This window comes from Perna viridis, chromosome 11 (assembly GCF_037379345.1).
Source record: "Perna viridis isolate PV_CMFRI_1.1 ecotype Kerala chromosome 11, ASM3737934v1, whole genome shotgun sequence".
Lineage (NCBI taxonomy): Eukaryota > Metazoa > Mollusca > Bivalvia > Mytilida > Mytilidae > Perna > Perna viridis.
Window position 1 is genome coordinate 26,268,290 of NC_142455.1, and position 15,785 is coordinate 26,284,074.

A 15,785-nucleotide genomic window follows, 5' to 3' on the forward strand; every position below is an offset into this window, starting at 1 on the left:
GAGCAAGCAAATACTGTCCATTCACTTTTAGCCACAGTAATACGGTTTTGAGAGCAACACCTTTGAATAGCATGTGAGAACACTGATAAATTATAAATAAAAAACACAATGTAGCACCAGTTTTTTCCTGTATGCAGCAGCATTTTAAAACATTAAATTTGAATAACCTGACTATTGGTTAAAACTGCCCTTCAAATCTAACCATATGTATGGCAAAGCCAAAGTGGACAAAAATCAATATTTTGTAATATTAGAAAATGAATTTCTAATATTACAAAATCATTTTTTTAATATTAGAAAAGATTTTTTAATATTAGAAATTCAATTTGTAATATTAAAAATTCATTTTCTAATATTACAAATTCCTAATTTGGTAATATTATTAAATATCACACATTTTGTAATATTACAAATTGAATTTGTAATATTAGAAAATGAATTTGTAATATCAGAAAATCAGTCACATTTTTTCATATTACAAAAATCGCCTTAAGAATAATTAAGGGAACATAGCCGGGTTATAGCGGTAATCAAAAGAATGTAATTCAGGGACAACGACCAGATATGAAAAAGAACATTAAGTAACCAAAATAATACAGATATGACTTGATGCAAAATCTTCAAACCATTTATTTATTTCTTGTTCAAAACAAATCATTTAAAACATAGCGGTTCAAACACTAGTATGCTCATCTTAGCGAAAAAAACCTACTGAATGCACGTGAACTCCGAAATTCGGATTAAGTCGGACCCTTTGACAAACGTCACTTTTTAAATGCAAAATATCTATTAATTTTATTGTCTCTTGGTCTACTCGTTCATCATAACTTTGACTATAGTTTATACTATTAAACATTGCAACTGTGGGGAGGCGGACAACATATTTAAAGTACACTGATATAATTGATATTAAAAATGATCGCTGATTTAACTAGGTCATTTAAAACGATCAATTAAAAGACAAAGGCAATTAGAAAAGTAATACAAACGTAAATATTTTCTTTCAATGAGAATCGTGTAACCAAACTCTTCATTTGTACAAGTTATCTTAGGTCTATGGTTATCTATATGCTTGAACAAGAGTCAGGACACGACAGCAGGAAGATTAATCTGAGATACATCAATAACTAAAATTATCAAGGCCCTACACACCTTTTTACATTGGTCAACGGAAGATGCACAGTTGATGACAGTTGATTGCACGTGCCACCTTGGCTGGCCAGTTGTTACTTTCTCCATTGCAAGAGTGTATGTACAACGTCCTCCAAAGGAGAATTCCACACCATCAAATGTTCTGTAGTATGATGCTCCAAAGTTTGCACAAGTTCTGAAGTCCAGTTTGACTTGTTGAGATACAATACCTTCTACCTCTGTAACAGAAATGACAATTTGTACTTATTCTTAAAAAAGTATACATAAAAATTTTCACATAGACCCAGTTCTATATTAACAACTGAGGCCTATGCCTGCGTCCATTTTCTCATATTTGTGATTGAAGTCCCGTCGCCCTTCATGTATATGTATGTTGATCACCCGTAATCTTTGCTTTATAGAATTTTTCAGCAAATGACTTCTTACAAAAAAGAGAACTATTAAAACGGTAGTATTTGTCATACCTATAAAGGTATAAACTTACGTGTCTTAATGCAAGGATGGCACTTATCTCCAACTCCCCAACTGTGGGCCTCTGGAATGTTACAACAATCTCCCTGTGTGTGGGTTCCTGGAACGGCTTTGGCTGAATTACAGTTTGGACCAACGAAGCAGTACTGTCTGTCCGAGTTAGCAACTGAAAAAAGAAGATTCATGTTATAAGTACCATAAAAGAGTCGAACATAAAAAGTTGCGCAAATGAAAACAATTATTTCGACAACGCTTTCTAAATACGTTGTTATAATGTATGTAAACTATCTGCTCCACAATTATAACCCAACCTACGGCGGATCCATGATTTAAGATTTGAGGGAATGTAAACAAATGGAATCGACTAACAGTGCGATACACGAACATTTCTTCAGTATATTTTGTGAAAAATAAAAACATGCAAAGCTAAGTATAAAACTTATCCAATTTTTTGGGTTGGAACTCGAGTCATTCTACAGCCATAAAAGATCGTTGAACGTTATAGAATCATCGGCAGATTTATTGTAACGTACGAACCTTCGAGAAGATCTTCACACATGTAACCGGTGTAACCGTTGGTACAGGTACACTTATTGGGTCCTGTGCAGACTCCCCCGTTTTTGCACTCATTGGTACAGACGGCTATAATATAAGTGTGATATAACATGTTTTAGTTTCATGGAATATACAATTGCTATTCGATTGTAAAATATCATTATCAATAAAAATGTAATGGGATTGTATTTACACTAATTGATTCCTTTGTATAATTTGTGTATGAATTTGAATATTGTAATGTATTGATTGATTATAGTTCAACTTTTTACTGCAGATATTTCTGCACGAGAACGGTTGAACAATATTATAATTGACGTAAGTGTCATTGTAATGTGTCTATTGGTGTAACCATTATTTGTTATCCAAGTTCGTGCATGCAGCTCTGTCAGGATTGTAATTGAAGGTAGTGCAATTTCGTAATGCAAGTACGTTTCGGAAAATTGAAGCTTCTAAATTGAATGGAAGATTTCTGCATTTTTTATTATTAGAAATAAAAATCGAATTGATCGAGAGTTTAAACGTATTTCATTTACAATCGTCGAGTATGAAAAATCCAACGGATTCAATGTGATTAGTAATAAATATACAAGTTAAATGATGGTGTCTAAAATTTTACTTCATGGTATTGCCCTCCCCATATGATATTGCCCTCCCCGTATGGTATTGCCCTTCCCGAACGGTATTGTCCTCCCTGTTTTTTTAATACTCACGCTGATCGCAGTTGGTTCCACCCCAACCAGCGCAGCACTCCTGCACTTTCCTCGTCACTTCTCTGTTAATAAAAAATAATAGTTTCTGACTCATTCAAATAGTTAAAAGAACCTAAAAGGCTTTTTCATGAATTTTTATACGTACACTTTATAGTGCTTTCAAATTACAACCTGTAACGGATTCCTGAACTCTGGACAGATTCCTTGATGCTCATTAAATGATTTAAGTACCATTTTGTGTAAAGATAAGGTATTGGGTGTACATCATAGTTCTAAATTTGCTCTTTTTGCCTCAAATATATTCCATACCTCTAGAAAACAACTGTAAAGCTATTTAAATTAAACTCATCCTGAAGCATCAATGACAGATAAATTTTGACTGGTTATTAGAGGGAAAAATGCTGAGAAATTTTCCCGCTTTTTTCCAAAATGCATTTCAAATAAATTTGACCTATACCTCTATACCCCTATACCCTTACATTAATAGCACAAGTAAAACGTATAATTCAAACGAACCTGCAATAATCGAAATCTTTGTTTATAAAAGCAAAATTAAGTTTGTAACAAGTTGTAGAAAACAAAATTGACAACAGGGGAGATTGCAATATAACAACAAAGCAGTTTAGAAGGATTGTTTATTTTCCTTGTAAATTGTAACTAAGCAAGATGACACACTTGCCCATTTCCACTGATAAAATTATTGTCGTGGTAAATGGGCTTGCCCAATTTCTGTAACAAACTAACTTCTCATTTTAAGAAGAGAAGTTAGATAGAAGATTTGCCCATTTACTTTCGCCTTACTGGGTGAACAACTCTGGAAACGAGGAGAAATACAAACTGTCGATCTACAAAATCAAAATTGTGTAAGCATGTACCAATACAATTTGATGCATCGGGTAATTAGAAGGTTGGAGAATTACATTTGTATCGTACATCAAACTTTCTTGTATAAAAAAACAAGGTAAGTCAGTAAGCTTGTCAATTTTTCTTTTACTAAGCTCCTTTGTAATGGTAGAAAGGCAAGTTAGAACGCTTGCTCAATTTTATAACTTACTTGTAATAGTAACAAGGCATAGTGGAAGAGTCAGACTTGCCCATTTCCTCCATCAGAATCTGGTTAATTTGTTTGTCCGTCTTTCCAGGGAAGGACTTTTCGTTATCCAGTTGGTAACCTCCTAGTACGTACGACGTGAAATTAAAACACATACCATCTGTATTTACTTTTTCGTGTACTTCATGGTCGCATCTGTGACTAGGTCTGCAAAAGAAATAAAAATAAAAGGTGATATATTGTCCACATGTAGTCAACAACATGGATGTTTAGTATTATTATGAAATGAATGATCAAAGTATGAAATGAAAAGGGAAAAAAAGAAGATCCATGTTGTTTTTTTCAATGAGCAAATACTACCCTATGACCTTTTTTTTCTCGGACCCCCCCCCTTTCCAAAATTGCTTGATCCGCCCCATACACTGTCTGTTTAACTGATGAATAGTCGATGAACATTATTTATACACTTCTGCGAGTTCTGCCATAATCCTTACCTATATTCATTGTCTACATAAGTGCCTAGTATTGGATCATCAAACGATGATTGAACTAAATAGAATACGAACATGGTGTAACATGCTATAAAATGTCAATGTTTTATTCGAACAGGGTCAAATCATTTGAGCAGGAAAACTCAAATGTTTTTTTTCGCCACCTATCACTACCTATCTTATTATTTAATTACCTATTTTTGTCTTACTAAATAGCATTTGTAAAACATCCTATAAGTTTGGAATAAAATATGTTGTTCGTATTAGTATTCGACATGAAAACGAGGAAGTAATTTACACAAATTATGAATTATTCCTTATTCTGCAACCATGCAATCCCCTTTATAGGTTTAAAGGTGAAAACTAAATGTAGCATACATATATATAGCAATAAGATTTGAAATTCATTAAGCTGTTATTCGTTTGAAAATAACATGTGCGTTATTTTTACTATAATATCATCATCTGATAATTTCTGTATAAGCCTCGTTGTTGACGAGGCTGACAGAATTGGCCTCAAGCTGCAGACTCCAGTCGAAGTCAATATAAGGAGTCTAAGATCCTCAATAAAGCCATTACAGAATTCATAATGTAATGATAACTTTTTTTAACTTAGGCAATACAACACGTCAGAAATCGGTCATTGCAAAATAAGAATGCGGTAATTACCAGACCAAAACCTGTACAAGATTTATTTTTTATTGACCAAATTTTTCTGTATTAGATGCCATGATAATCAATAAAGGGACTCGTTTTGACATTTTTTTTTTATACATTTGTCCTTGCACCAAAACCATGTATAAAACTGTTCTTACTTCGCTGGGATTTTAAACAAAATGCTTAGTAACAATACTTTCGTTGCGTTCATAAATGAATGGAATTATTCGAACTGATTCTTTTTGATCGAACGACGCCCATGTTCGTTTTCCTATCCCCTATAATATCTTAAACTTTCAAAGATGACATTGTGATAAGGATTTATAGCGATGACGAGGTAAATGTTTTAAGAAAAAAAAAAAAAAACTCATTGAAAGCATATTACGGCCAAAAAACCGTTCGAATCCAACTTTTATATACGGTAAAACTATTGACGATTCTCGTTTTCTACTCAGTGATAATCTTGTTCGATTACTCTTTAAAAGGAAATCTTATTGAAAAGACTAAGACTTTGCTAACAATAAATTGAATATTTAATGCTCTTTTTGTTGAGTTAACCGCACAAAATAATAAAATATTATATTACTAAGTTTATATCAAGTGGGATTACATAGAAGGAATGGCATTAGTCCGGTAACATTTGGAAATGTTTTGTTAGGCCAATCTAACATAATTCTTAACAAGAATATTTTATTTTCTGAAAATTCATAGGTTGCACTGGTGAAACAATGTTTCTACTTGGCAAATATTTAGTTGTTTTTAACAATAGTTTTAAGTGCCACACCTTTTGTAATTTGTTGTACTACCTATAGAGTCTAAATTGTAATTCACTAAAACAAAGAAAAACAGAACAAAACCAACCTAACTGTGTCTCATTTTTAAAACCTCAATTTAGAAACAAAAACTATGTTACAGTACTTTTAAACAATGCCAGAATAACCATTCTTCCATGGTGGATCTTAATATTGCGTACTAATTTAATAGTAACAACTATACTACTCGATCCTGTTATTGATTTGAGCACTGAATAAAAAAGAATAAACCTCGAGTAAAACTTAGTAATTCCCAAAACTAATCGCAAAAAAGTGTCGCCTATAGATAGTGTTACGATGTATTTTAGTATCACTGAACACAAACTTGCCCTCGTCCAATAAGGAAAGATTTATTTCAAATTGGTTTACGGTATTGAAATTTAAAATAAGACATTTTGGGGATGTCTTAACCAATGAAAATGCCCCTAGACTGTAAAAAACGGTAAAGAGTTTTAAAAAGCAATGCACCAATGCGCATGCCCATGCACAATCAATGAATTCATAATCTGTTGTTACGCAATAGGAACAGAGATTAGCGGATACAAGGGTATTTACTGGACAATTTTCACATTAATAGTTAAACTCACTCTGAAATGTACAACAGCTGTTTGTAATAGTTGATAATATTGCGATATAGATGTAAAAGTGTCTAATTGTGCATTTTATTTGATAACTGAATTGAATTATTTTGCACATTAGAATCATAAGCTTGGATGCTTTGCTTATTTTATCTCTGTGTTAGTTAAAAAACGGTACAACTATCAGGACGGTAATTTTGCATCATGTCTATTTTTTTTAAAAAGAACATCCTTTATATGGTCTTTATGGTAATGCGTGAAATCATTTATACCAGCTTTGATGCTTTGCTTATCTTATCACTGTGTTTGTTGTAAAAACGGTACAAATATCAGGATGGTAATGATGCTTTGCAGAGGACGCTTACCCTACCGGTGCACCTGGTCCATGCTCCCAGTCTTTAGTGGAGTCCGAGTTGCTTGTTTGCTTTTGTTACTTTGTATGTATGATTTTAGTTTCTTTATGTTCTTTGTTGTATATGTCTATTTTCCATGTCTGGTCTTTGTCCCTGGATTACATTCTTTTGATTACCGCTATAACCTTGGTTCCCTTATTTATTCTTGCTTATCTTATCACTTAAAAAAACGGTACAAATATCAGAATGGTAATTTTGCATCATGTCTATTTTTTTTTAAAAAGAACATCCTTTTTATGGTCTTCGTGGTAATGCGTGAAATCATTTATGCCAGCTTTGATGCCCTGCTTATCTTATCACCGTGTTTGTTGTAAAAACGGTACAAATATCAGGATGGTAATTTTGCATCATGTCTATCTTTTAAAAAGAACATCCTTTTTATGGTCTTCATGGTAATGCGTGAAATCATTTATACCAGTTTTGTATTTTGTTTAACACTTAAAATAATTGATTTTGTTCAAAATGCACCTAATCTAATACTGTGTTTTAATGATAATGTTAATAAAAGTAATATAAATAATGATAATATTATCAGATAATTTAGATAATACAAATGTTCTGAAATCAGTTATTGGCATTCTATACGCAGCTTGTGATATGTAAATATGTAAGTTTGGGTTTTCTTATAATAAGTTTTAACTATTGGTTTATTTCTTATTGTTGTCCATGTGATAATTTCGCTTGTCTGTTTCTTTTTAAATTTTCTATGTTTCTCTTCATGCTTGTTTGTTTGTTTATTGTTCTTAAAGTTGGACAAATCTGTAAACGAGTATCAGTGATGAGTTGGCTGGTTTAATTTAATATTGTAAAAAAATAATAATTTTTGTAATTTGCTACAATACAATGTTGTAACATTTTGTTTATATAATTTTAAACTCTCAACAAATACAATGAAATATTTCATGGATTATCACAAAATCTTTATGATCATTAATTGAATCAATTTTAACATCAGTAACAGTTAATTGAAGAGTACAACAGGAAGCACATGTATAATATATTAGATTTGGCGGGAAACAATGAGGCCATCGCCGCCCAAACAGTACTGATGCATCGAATTGCTAATTTGATATCTAACTTTGAATTATTTAATTAAAGCAGGTTTTTAACAATATTACAAATATGTTGTTGTAGGATCTAACGAATCCAATTCTATTGCGACCTTCATATCAAAGTATCGTTAGATAATTTCGTTAAAACCGTATGAACGGTTCATTTGATACATGTAATCCAAAACAAATTAAACAGAGAATAAAAATGCAACAGGTTATGCCGTAGTTAATGTATAATTTACATGTTTAACGAGGAATGTAATGTCGTAGTTCATTACCAACTGATTGCAATTGAATCTTCATATAGGGGGATTTTGTTTATATAATATACACGGCCTAGATATGAGCCGTTCTAGGTTGTCATAAGTTGTTTTTTTTTTTTTTTGCGTTTAATTTCTTAAGCGTAGTTATTACATTTAGCTGGTACATAGCCTATATTAGATTAATCCTTACATACAATGTAGTCTGAAAAAAGTAGTTTTCATTTTTGTCAGTTGTCTTTTGTAATAATTCTTACTCAAAGTCAATCTACTTGGACATTTCGTAATATGGTTCTCATTTTTTTTGTATGCGACACTAAATTTTCATCAACTATGGCGAAATTGTGAGTTTTCTTTTCAATATTCAATAACTTTTAAATAACTTACTCTTGTGCCGAGGTCCATTGTATCGTTCCGGTTGTAATAATCCATAATATCAAAACGAAGTAGGTCGGTACGGACCCGGACATATTTTTTGTCCCAAAAGGGGCGAGAAAAAAACGTATTTGTTTTTAGAACTTCCACTAGTTTAGTTCGTGTTTATGTCCGTTTTAAATCACAACAATGTAGAAGTCTTATAAGTCTCCCCGGTCTTTTCTCTGGAGGGACGTGTTGTCCTCTGAACCGTCAATATCGGATCAGCCTTTTATACCACAAGGATTTGCGTAAGCGTTTTTCATTATCTTCACCGGGATTTCTAGTCAGCGATGATTCTTTACAAATCGATCTAATCGAACGCGCCCAACATCTGGTCCGCCACGGATTGGCTGTGTTCGAAACCGTCTCTATAGATCTATATTGTGATGGACAAGCTTATTTGTTCATTTTGGATGCTGGTCAGGTCCTGTCAATAAAAATGTGATAAATTTTCTCAAAAACCTCCACGACATCTGTTGTTTACTTTGCTTTAAGAAGATTGAATGTACATTCAGCATTGAAATGTTATATAAATGAAAGATTATTATATACAGTTTTGTTCGTTAGAAATGAAAAATTTGCTCCTTTTGTCCAGAAAGTAAGCCTACATATAATGATAATGTTACCATGGATATTAAAGGAATAAAATGTCGTTATAGTAATATATCTATGTCACTTTACAAAATATATCGCGATTGTGCGAAAAAATAACAAGAATATAATAAGGTGAACAAAAACCGGATTCTTTTTGCTATTATTTTGCAATTTATTTAAGAATAGCGTTTACTAAACTTTTTGAAGTAATGGAAGTATTTTATTTTTCAAAGGGAATTTGAAACCTTGCAAAATGTGGAATTTGTGTATCGAAATTTAGGTAAAAATGAATTATTTTTAAAAGGTACATTTCCTTGTCAAGATGACGCATGGACTTTGGTTTCTACTGCACCGTGCCAAAAGTGAGTCCCATTTTTTTTAAAACTCACCACAGAATCAATATTAAATTACATTTAAAAAAAACAAAACAAAACAAAACAAAAACAAACAAACAAACAAACAAAAAAAAAGGGTTGTGAGACTGTCCTATCATCAATCTTGACAAGAATTTCATCAACAGAGAAACAAACGTTTATTTTTTCCCATTTGTCTATTTGGGTTAAAGATTTAATAAAATGACTTTGAATTAACAATAAGTTGATCTCAATAGACAGAGATGTAAAAAAAAATACTTCCTTTTTTATCGGTGAATTTTGACTCCATAATTTTTCTTCAATTTAATCACCGATATTTTTTTAACTTGGCAATAAACACTAAAAATTAAAACCGTAATAATGGTTTATATATTCTTCAGATATTTCCTTTTATAAGATAAATAGTTCTTGAAAATCGCTTATGAAATGACATTTTGATCTCAGATTTGCTTTAACCGGGTTGCCTCTATTGCATTCAGTTATGTAGCTTTAGTTTTTCTTGACCAGGTTCGAAGTTTACTACTTTGATTTTCGTTGCATTATTTTATATAGTTAGATATCGGGACAAATCACAAAATCCCTTAGAATGAACTAGTTAAAATGTTTTATAGAGAGATACCCTTTTTAAACTCCGGAGCATTGGTCTGTTCCATGGCGGCACTACTTTTGCCATTTCAGAATATTCTATTTGATTAATACAAGAAAATGTATTCAAAATTATTTTTTTCCCTTCGACAAAACGCAAGCCAGAATATTTGTCACTCAAGATGTTGATGAATATATTTTGTGGACAAAAGTCAGGACTAGAACTTCAATCAAACAGTCCATGCTGCATCAAGATAATGGTATCAACAGCCCCTCTGGACTGTTTAAAATGCGACCATGGAACGCTTTTGCGTATGGATACGGTTTCTTTTCCTAATGATACTGAAAAATGAAACATCTTTACACATAATGAGGCGTACAATCAAAATTATAAACAAAACCGCCAATAGTTAACACTTTCTTAAATGAATAGCTAGAAAATTTCAATTTTAAACTTTAACAAATATGTGAAAATCTCATTTCAACTTGAGCGCACATTTCGTTATCATTGGAATGTCAATTACATGTTAAAAGGTTAGATAGCACTTTTATTATTTCATTTTTAAATAACTTCATTAGTTTTTGTTGGTTATTTCATTGTTAATTATGTGTTTGTTTTTTTTTTCATGAATCGATTCGACATTCGTTTGTGTACAGAAATTAGCATGGTAGTTCTTATCACACACGCAAAACATGAGCTAAAGGCCAGACCGAAGACGCAATAACTGAAAGCTAATGCTACTTGTAATATATGATTTTATATATAATCGCTTTTTATGTTACAAATGAAGTCGTTTCAGATACGGAATGATATTCAATATATTCGGCATTAACAGAAATGCTAACTTTTGCGTTTGGGTTACATAATGTACCGTTTTAGCAAATTATGCAGAAAATAAACAGCTTTCAGTACTTAGACTTCCTCTTTTATAGCGTTAATGTTTTTATCACTAGGCGTAGAGGTACAAAGCATTAATGATATGTATACATTGGGTCTGTAAGTCTAGTGATATGACCCCCGAGAATTTCTGAGAATCTATCTGAAAAAAAAACATTTCTTGACACATAGCATGAACGTATCCAACGCTGAGGGAATTAATTTGATATGATTGGGGCTAAGATCAATTTTTTAACCCGGTCTATCAGAGGCATAATATCGATCCAGCTTTTTTAGCGGGTTGGTGCATACAATTAAGTATGATTTTTAATGGTTTTTGAGGAAAAAAGGGTTGCCATACCCAAGGTGCCCATGGACTACTGGTTAAGGTTTCTTTATGAAAATCATAATCGACCTATATAAATGACACTGTTACATATCTACAAAAAAAAAAAAAAAAAAAAAAAAAAAAAAATAGGAACCAGAAACATATATATAAGTAGTTTAGCCCTACTTAAGTCCTAAGAAAACAAAAACCTGTTCATACAAAACTCTGTTTGAATTAATGTTCTGTATATAATTCTTTCCTCATGCGAATTAACTTATATAAGAAATACTATACATTATTTCCCGTGCACGAATGTGCAGAATTAGTCAAATAAATGATTTGAACATTTTATTTCCACCTAATTTGAATCGACCTTTCAATTTTCTTGTAAAGTACACGAATAGGATAATCAGTCAATTACTATTTTTAGATGTTGTAATCTTAAATACTAGTAGTCTTATGAAGTATTGGAGTGAAAAATAAGAACGTCAAGCTTAAAGCGATTTTCTCAACTTGAAAGCACAGAGATGAAGACAAAACAAAGAAAACTAGTGAAAACTGCGAAAAAACAACAATCTAAAACATCCGCTCTCCACACACACACACACACACACACACACACACACACATATATATACATATATATTAATTAAATAAATTAATGATGCATGTCACAACAAATTAATATAAAAAAACGTCTCGGAATGTGACGACTATTCGCTACACTGCTCCATTGGATCAAATTGATACAGGGAAGATAAAATAAACTTATAGAAGGGCCTGAAAAATTCCCAACGATGTTAGAACTGTCAAATTTGCGATGCAATTTTTGGTCATTCCCTCCGCGGGACAGAGAGTCGTTCGTCACATTCTGAGACGTTTGCATATTATCAATTTGTTGTGACATGCATCATTAATTTGATCCTCTATCCTGCATAAACTGTCCCGTACTACCATACATCGTGTACTAAGTTACAGCCCTAGATTAATATACTACGAGGAGGAATGACCCATCCAGCGAAAGCTGTATTTTTATATAGCCTAGCTGGCCGAGTGGTCAAGGGCGCTAGACTTTGTGCAGGCGGTGTTGCCATAGATGTCACAGCGGTACGAGTTCGAGTCTCGCGGAGGGAACGACCAAAATTGCATCGCAAATTTGACTCTAACATCGTTGGAAATTTTTCAGACCCTAATATATATATATAACGTCTAAGAATGTGACGACTCTACACTGCTCCATGGGATCAAATTGATACAGGGAAGATAACGTAAACTTAAAGAAGGGTCTGAAAAATTCTCAACGATGTTAGAACTGTCAAATTTGCGAAGCAAATTTTTGTCGTTCCCTCCGCGGGACTCGAACTCGTACCGCTGTGACATCTATGGCAACACCGCCTGCACTAAGTTAAGCGTATATATATAGAATGTGACGACTGTATTCGCGACACTGCTCCATCGGATCAAGTTGATACAGGGAAGATATGAAAACGTATAGAAAGGCCTGAAATATATATATGGTCTAAGTATGCAAAGTCGTCAAACAGGAAGTTGATGCAGATTGAGTCTGAAATCGAATCAGACGATATTGCATACCCGTCAAAATATCAAGTGGCTGTAATAAAAATGTAACGGACGAACAGACACCAATATCACAATACTGGTGTCGCTTTCAGCGACTGGGGTATAATAAATATACAATTAACAAAATTATGGAACCAAGTAAAGATATACAAAGATGTTTGCTGACTAGCAGTTGGACCCACCAAAAGCGATAAGTGAGCAACACGGCAACTTTAGTCACCACTGATAGCTTTCTCTGTTTTATCTGGGTATTGAGTCTTAGGTACCGTAAAAAAAGTTTTGATGAATAATTTGGGCATTGCTAAGTCTTTGTAAATGGCCATTTGTACCAGAGTCATATGCATTTTGCATGTTTTGGTTTAGTTGTCACGAGTCAACCCAGACCCCATTAAAACATTCAGCACGATTCAAGTGATCTACTCTCCGATTAAAACATTAAAATAAATTGAATTTCAATAATTTATCTTACTGAGATTTTTTAATGCGAACTTGGACGGAAGAATGAAATAGACGGAACTTAATATGGAGGTAAAATAAACGGCAGTCTAAACGAAAGAAAAAAAAACATGTACTTTGATATTAAAATGTATGCTGTCTAAGAGGGTAGGAGCCAAAAAATGCACAAGAAACGTATTTGTTAACGATATATACATGTATGAGGAAATATCATTATTTTATGCCATTTCTTGATATCTGTGTTATATTACATGCATTGATATTTTATTTCTAAATTAATCAGTTTTAGGGTTCATGCCCGATTTGCAAGCTGAATGTCCTAAGGACAACAAGGGAAAAATCAATTACTTTCTGGTAATACCACATGCTGTCATTAAGCTTTGTAACGAAATATATGCAGAATATACTGCATCCTTCCTACTCGAGTCTATGCAGTTTGACACGGAAACTGCTTCTCTAAAATACTCCTATATTATTATGTATTTCAATTCCTGTCCTGTCAACTTCCAAGATTTAACATTATAATCAACAGGATCATTCAATCCTCCCTATGAAAGTTCGTATTCTTGAAAAAAAATTATACCATCCAACGATCAGTCCTGGCCTAAGTCAAAGCTACCGCAGGGAAAGAGAGGAATACTGGATACGCAGACTAAGTACTGAAATACCTTACGGGTGCAACTACAACATCAAACGTATCGGAAACTTTTCAATCCAATATAACAATAACATAAATGTGATGAATTTATTTGACAAAAGTCCAAAACGAATAAGGAGTCATGGCCATCGCCACTATACATCACCTAAAATGCATGATGTCTCCATAAATGGTCTTCTTCCTTTCGTACAAAACCTCTTGGACTTCATCACATTCGAACTACACTCTATAAAATACTCCTCACTTTAGTACACTGCCTTTACAAAAGTCCTGACACTCCTGTTTCTGAACATACCTCATCGTTATACAGACTTGTGGCCATCATTTTGGATATTGGTTTCCACAGACATTTCAAACCAGTTTGTGTTAAAGGTCAAGATGAAGAAAAACGATCATTTCTTCCACTACCGTTTATTAATAAAGTTGTAGATGCAATTAATTTGGCTAACACCCTCCATCACAAAAACGTCACGGACAAAATTTCTCCGTATATCAAAGACAAATCAATAATGATTATTTCATATTCCTATACTTCACCTATAGCATTCAAAATTTTAAATTATAAGAGGCTGTCGCAGGACCTGGAGATTTAGGATTTCAAGGCTAAACCAACTGACTATTCTTGCAAAAACTCATATATTGTTCTTCCGGTCATGTTATTACGGGAGATTTAAACATTATCGAAAACGAATCTCTTCGCAAGGTCCTTTCTAAAGGTCCCAAGTACCGTGAACCACGCTCCATAAATAGGAATTATAACTTCAAAGTTCTTATGGATGCCGTGGAGGACTACGCAAGAAAATGGATAAAACGAGAACAAGAAGACATTGATTCTTTGTCTGCGTAGGTAAAGGCTGTGAGGTCTTTAATTTTGAAACGTACGAAAGTTTTAAGTAGGTCAATGAGTGCCAACGCTACATCAATTTTCAAAGACCCCGATGTAGCAAAAATATTGTCTACTATACATGAAAAATATGTTGTCGTACCAGCAGACAAATCCTAAAACAACAATTGTTTTGTCTGCAAAATGCCTATTATCAGAGGTAGACGTAGAAAACAATAGAAGTAATAAAACCTATACTGCTACCACAATTTCCAAAGAAGAGATAGTGGAAAACCATAAATCATTGCTATCCTTTTTTGGTCTCTACCAAAGACGATGAATGGGATCTACTGTCTATGTACTGGATTCCTAAACTCCACAAGAAGCAACACAAACAGCGCTACATAGCTGGATCTGCAAAATTTACCACCAAACCTCTTTTAAAACTTTTAACTTCTATACTCATAGAGACAAAGAGGATCTCCAATCCTATCACAACACGTGTTACTCCCATAGTGGTATTAATTCAATGTGGCCTGAGAAATTCGAAAGATCTTCTAGAAACTCTTAATTCAAGATTATTATCAGAATACAATAGCATTAAAACCTATGAATTTTCAACTCTTTATACTTCTATACCCTATAGTCAATTAAAATCCCGACTCAAAAACATTATATGTCGTTGTTACTCCAAAAAAAAGGAAAAGAAAAAAAAGACGGTACACCTAGATACACATATGTAGTTCATGGTAGATATTCCTCATACTTTGTAAAACAAGAAAAAGAAAGAAAAAAAATCATCTTCCGATGTACAGAAGAAGTCTTCAAAATGCTGAAATTATCTATCGACAACATATTTATTCAGTTGTGCTCCTCTACTTGCTGAC

At 33.0% G+C, this 15,785-nt stretch overlaps 1 protein-coding gene and 1 long non-coding RNA gene across 2 annotated transcripts in view; one reads left to right on the forward strand and one right to left on the reverse strand.

The window, feature by feature from the left end:
- LOC148603521 (uncharacterized) overlaps positions 1-8,842 on the reverse strand; it is a 148,397-nt gene extending 139,555 nt beyond the window's left edge. Inside the window, exons 1-6 of the mRNA XM_088551446.1 lie at positions 8,593-8,842; positions 3,946-4,149; positions 2,892-2,953; positions 2,161-2,265; positions 1,637-1,789; positions 1,153-1,370 (exon numbers count right to left, since the gene is read on the reverse strand). Of these exons, the coding sequence (XP_088407572.1) occupies positions 1,153-1,370; positions 1,637-1,789; positions 2,161-2,265; positions 2,892-2,953; positions 3,946-4,149; positions 8,593-8,675 (825 nt within the window). The 5' untranslated portion in view covers positions 8,676-8,842. The remainder of the gene's footprint in view (positions 1-1,152; positions 1,371-1,636; positions 1,790-2,160; positions 2,266-2,891; positions 2,954-3,945; positions 4,150-8,592) is intronic.
- Positions 8,843-9,003: 161 nt separating this feature from the next.
- LOC148603522 (uncharacterized) lies at positions 9,004-11,080 on the forward strand. Its single transcript, XR_015916888.1, has 3 exons — positions 9,004-9,220; positions 9,521-9,578; positions 10,833-11,080. It is a non-coding gene; the product is annotated as an uncharacterized LOC148603522 (long non-coding RNA).
- The last annotated feature ends 4,705 nt before the right edge of the window (positions 11,081-15,785 follow it).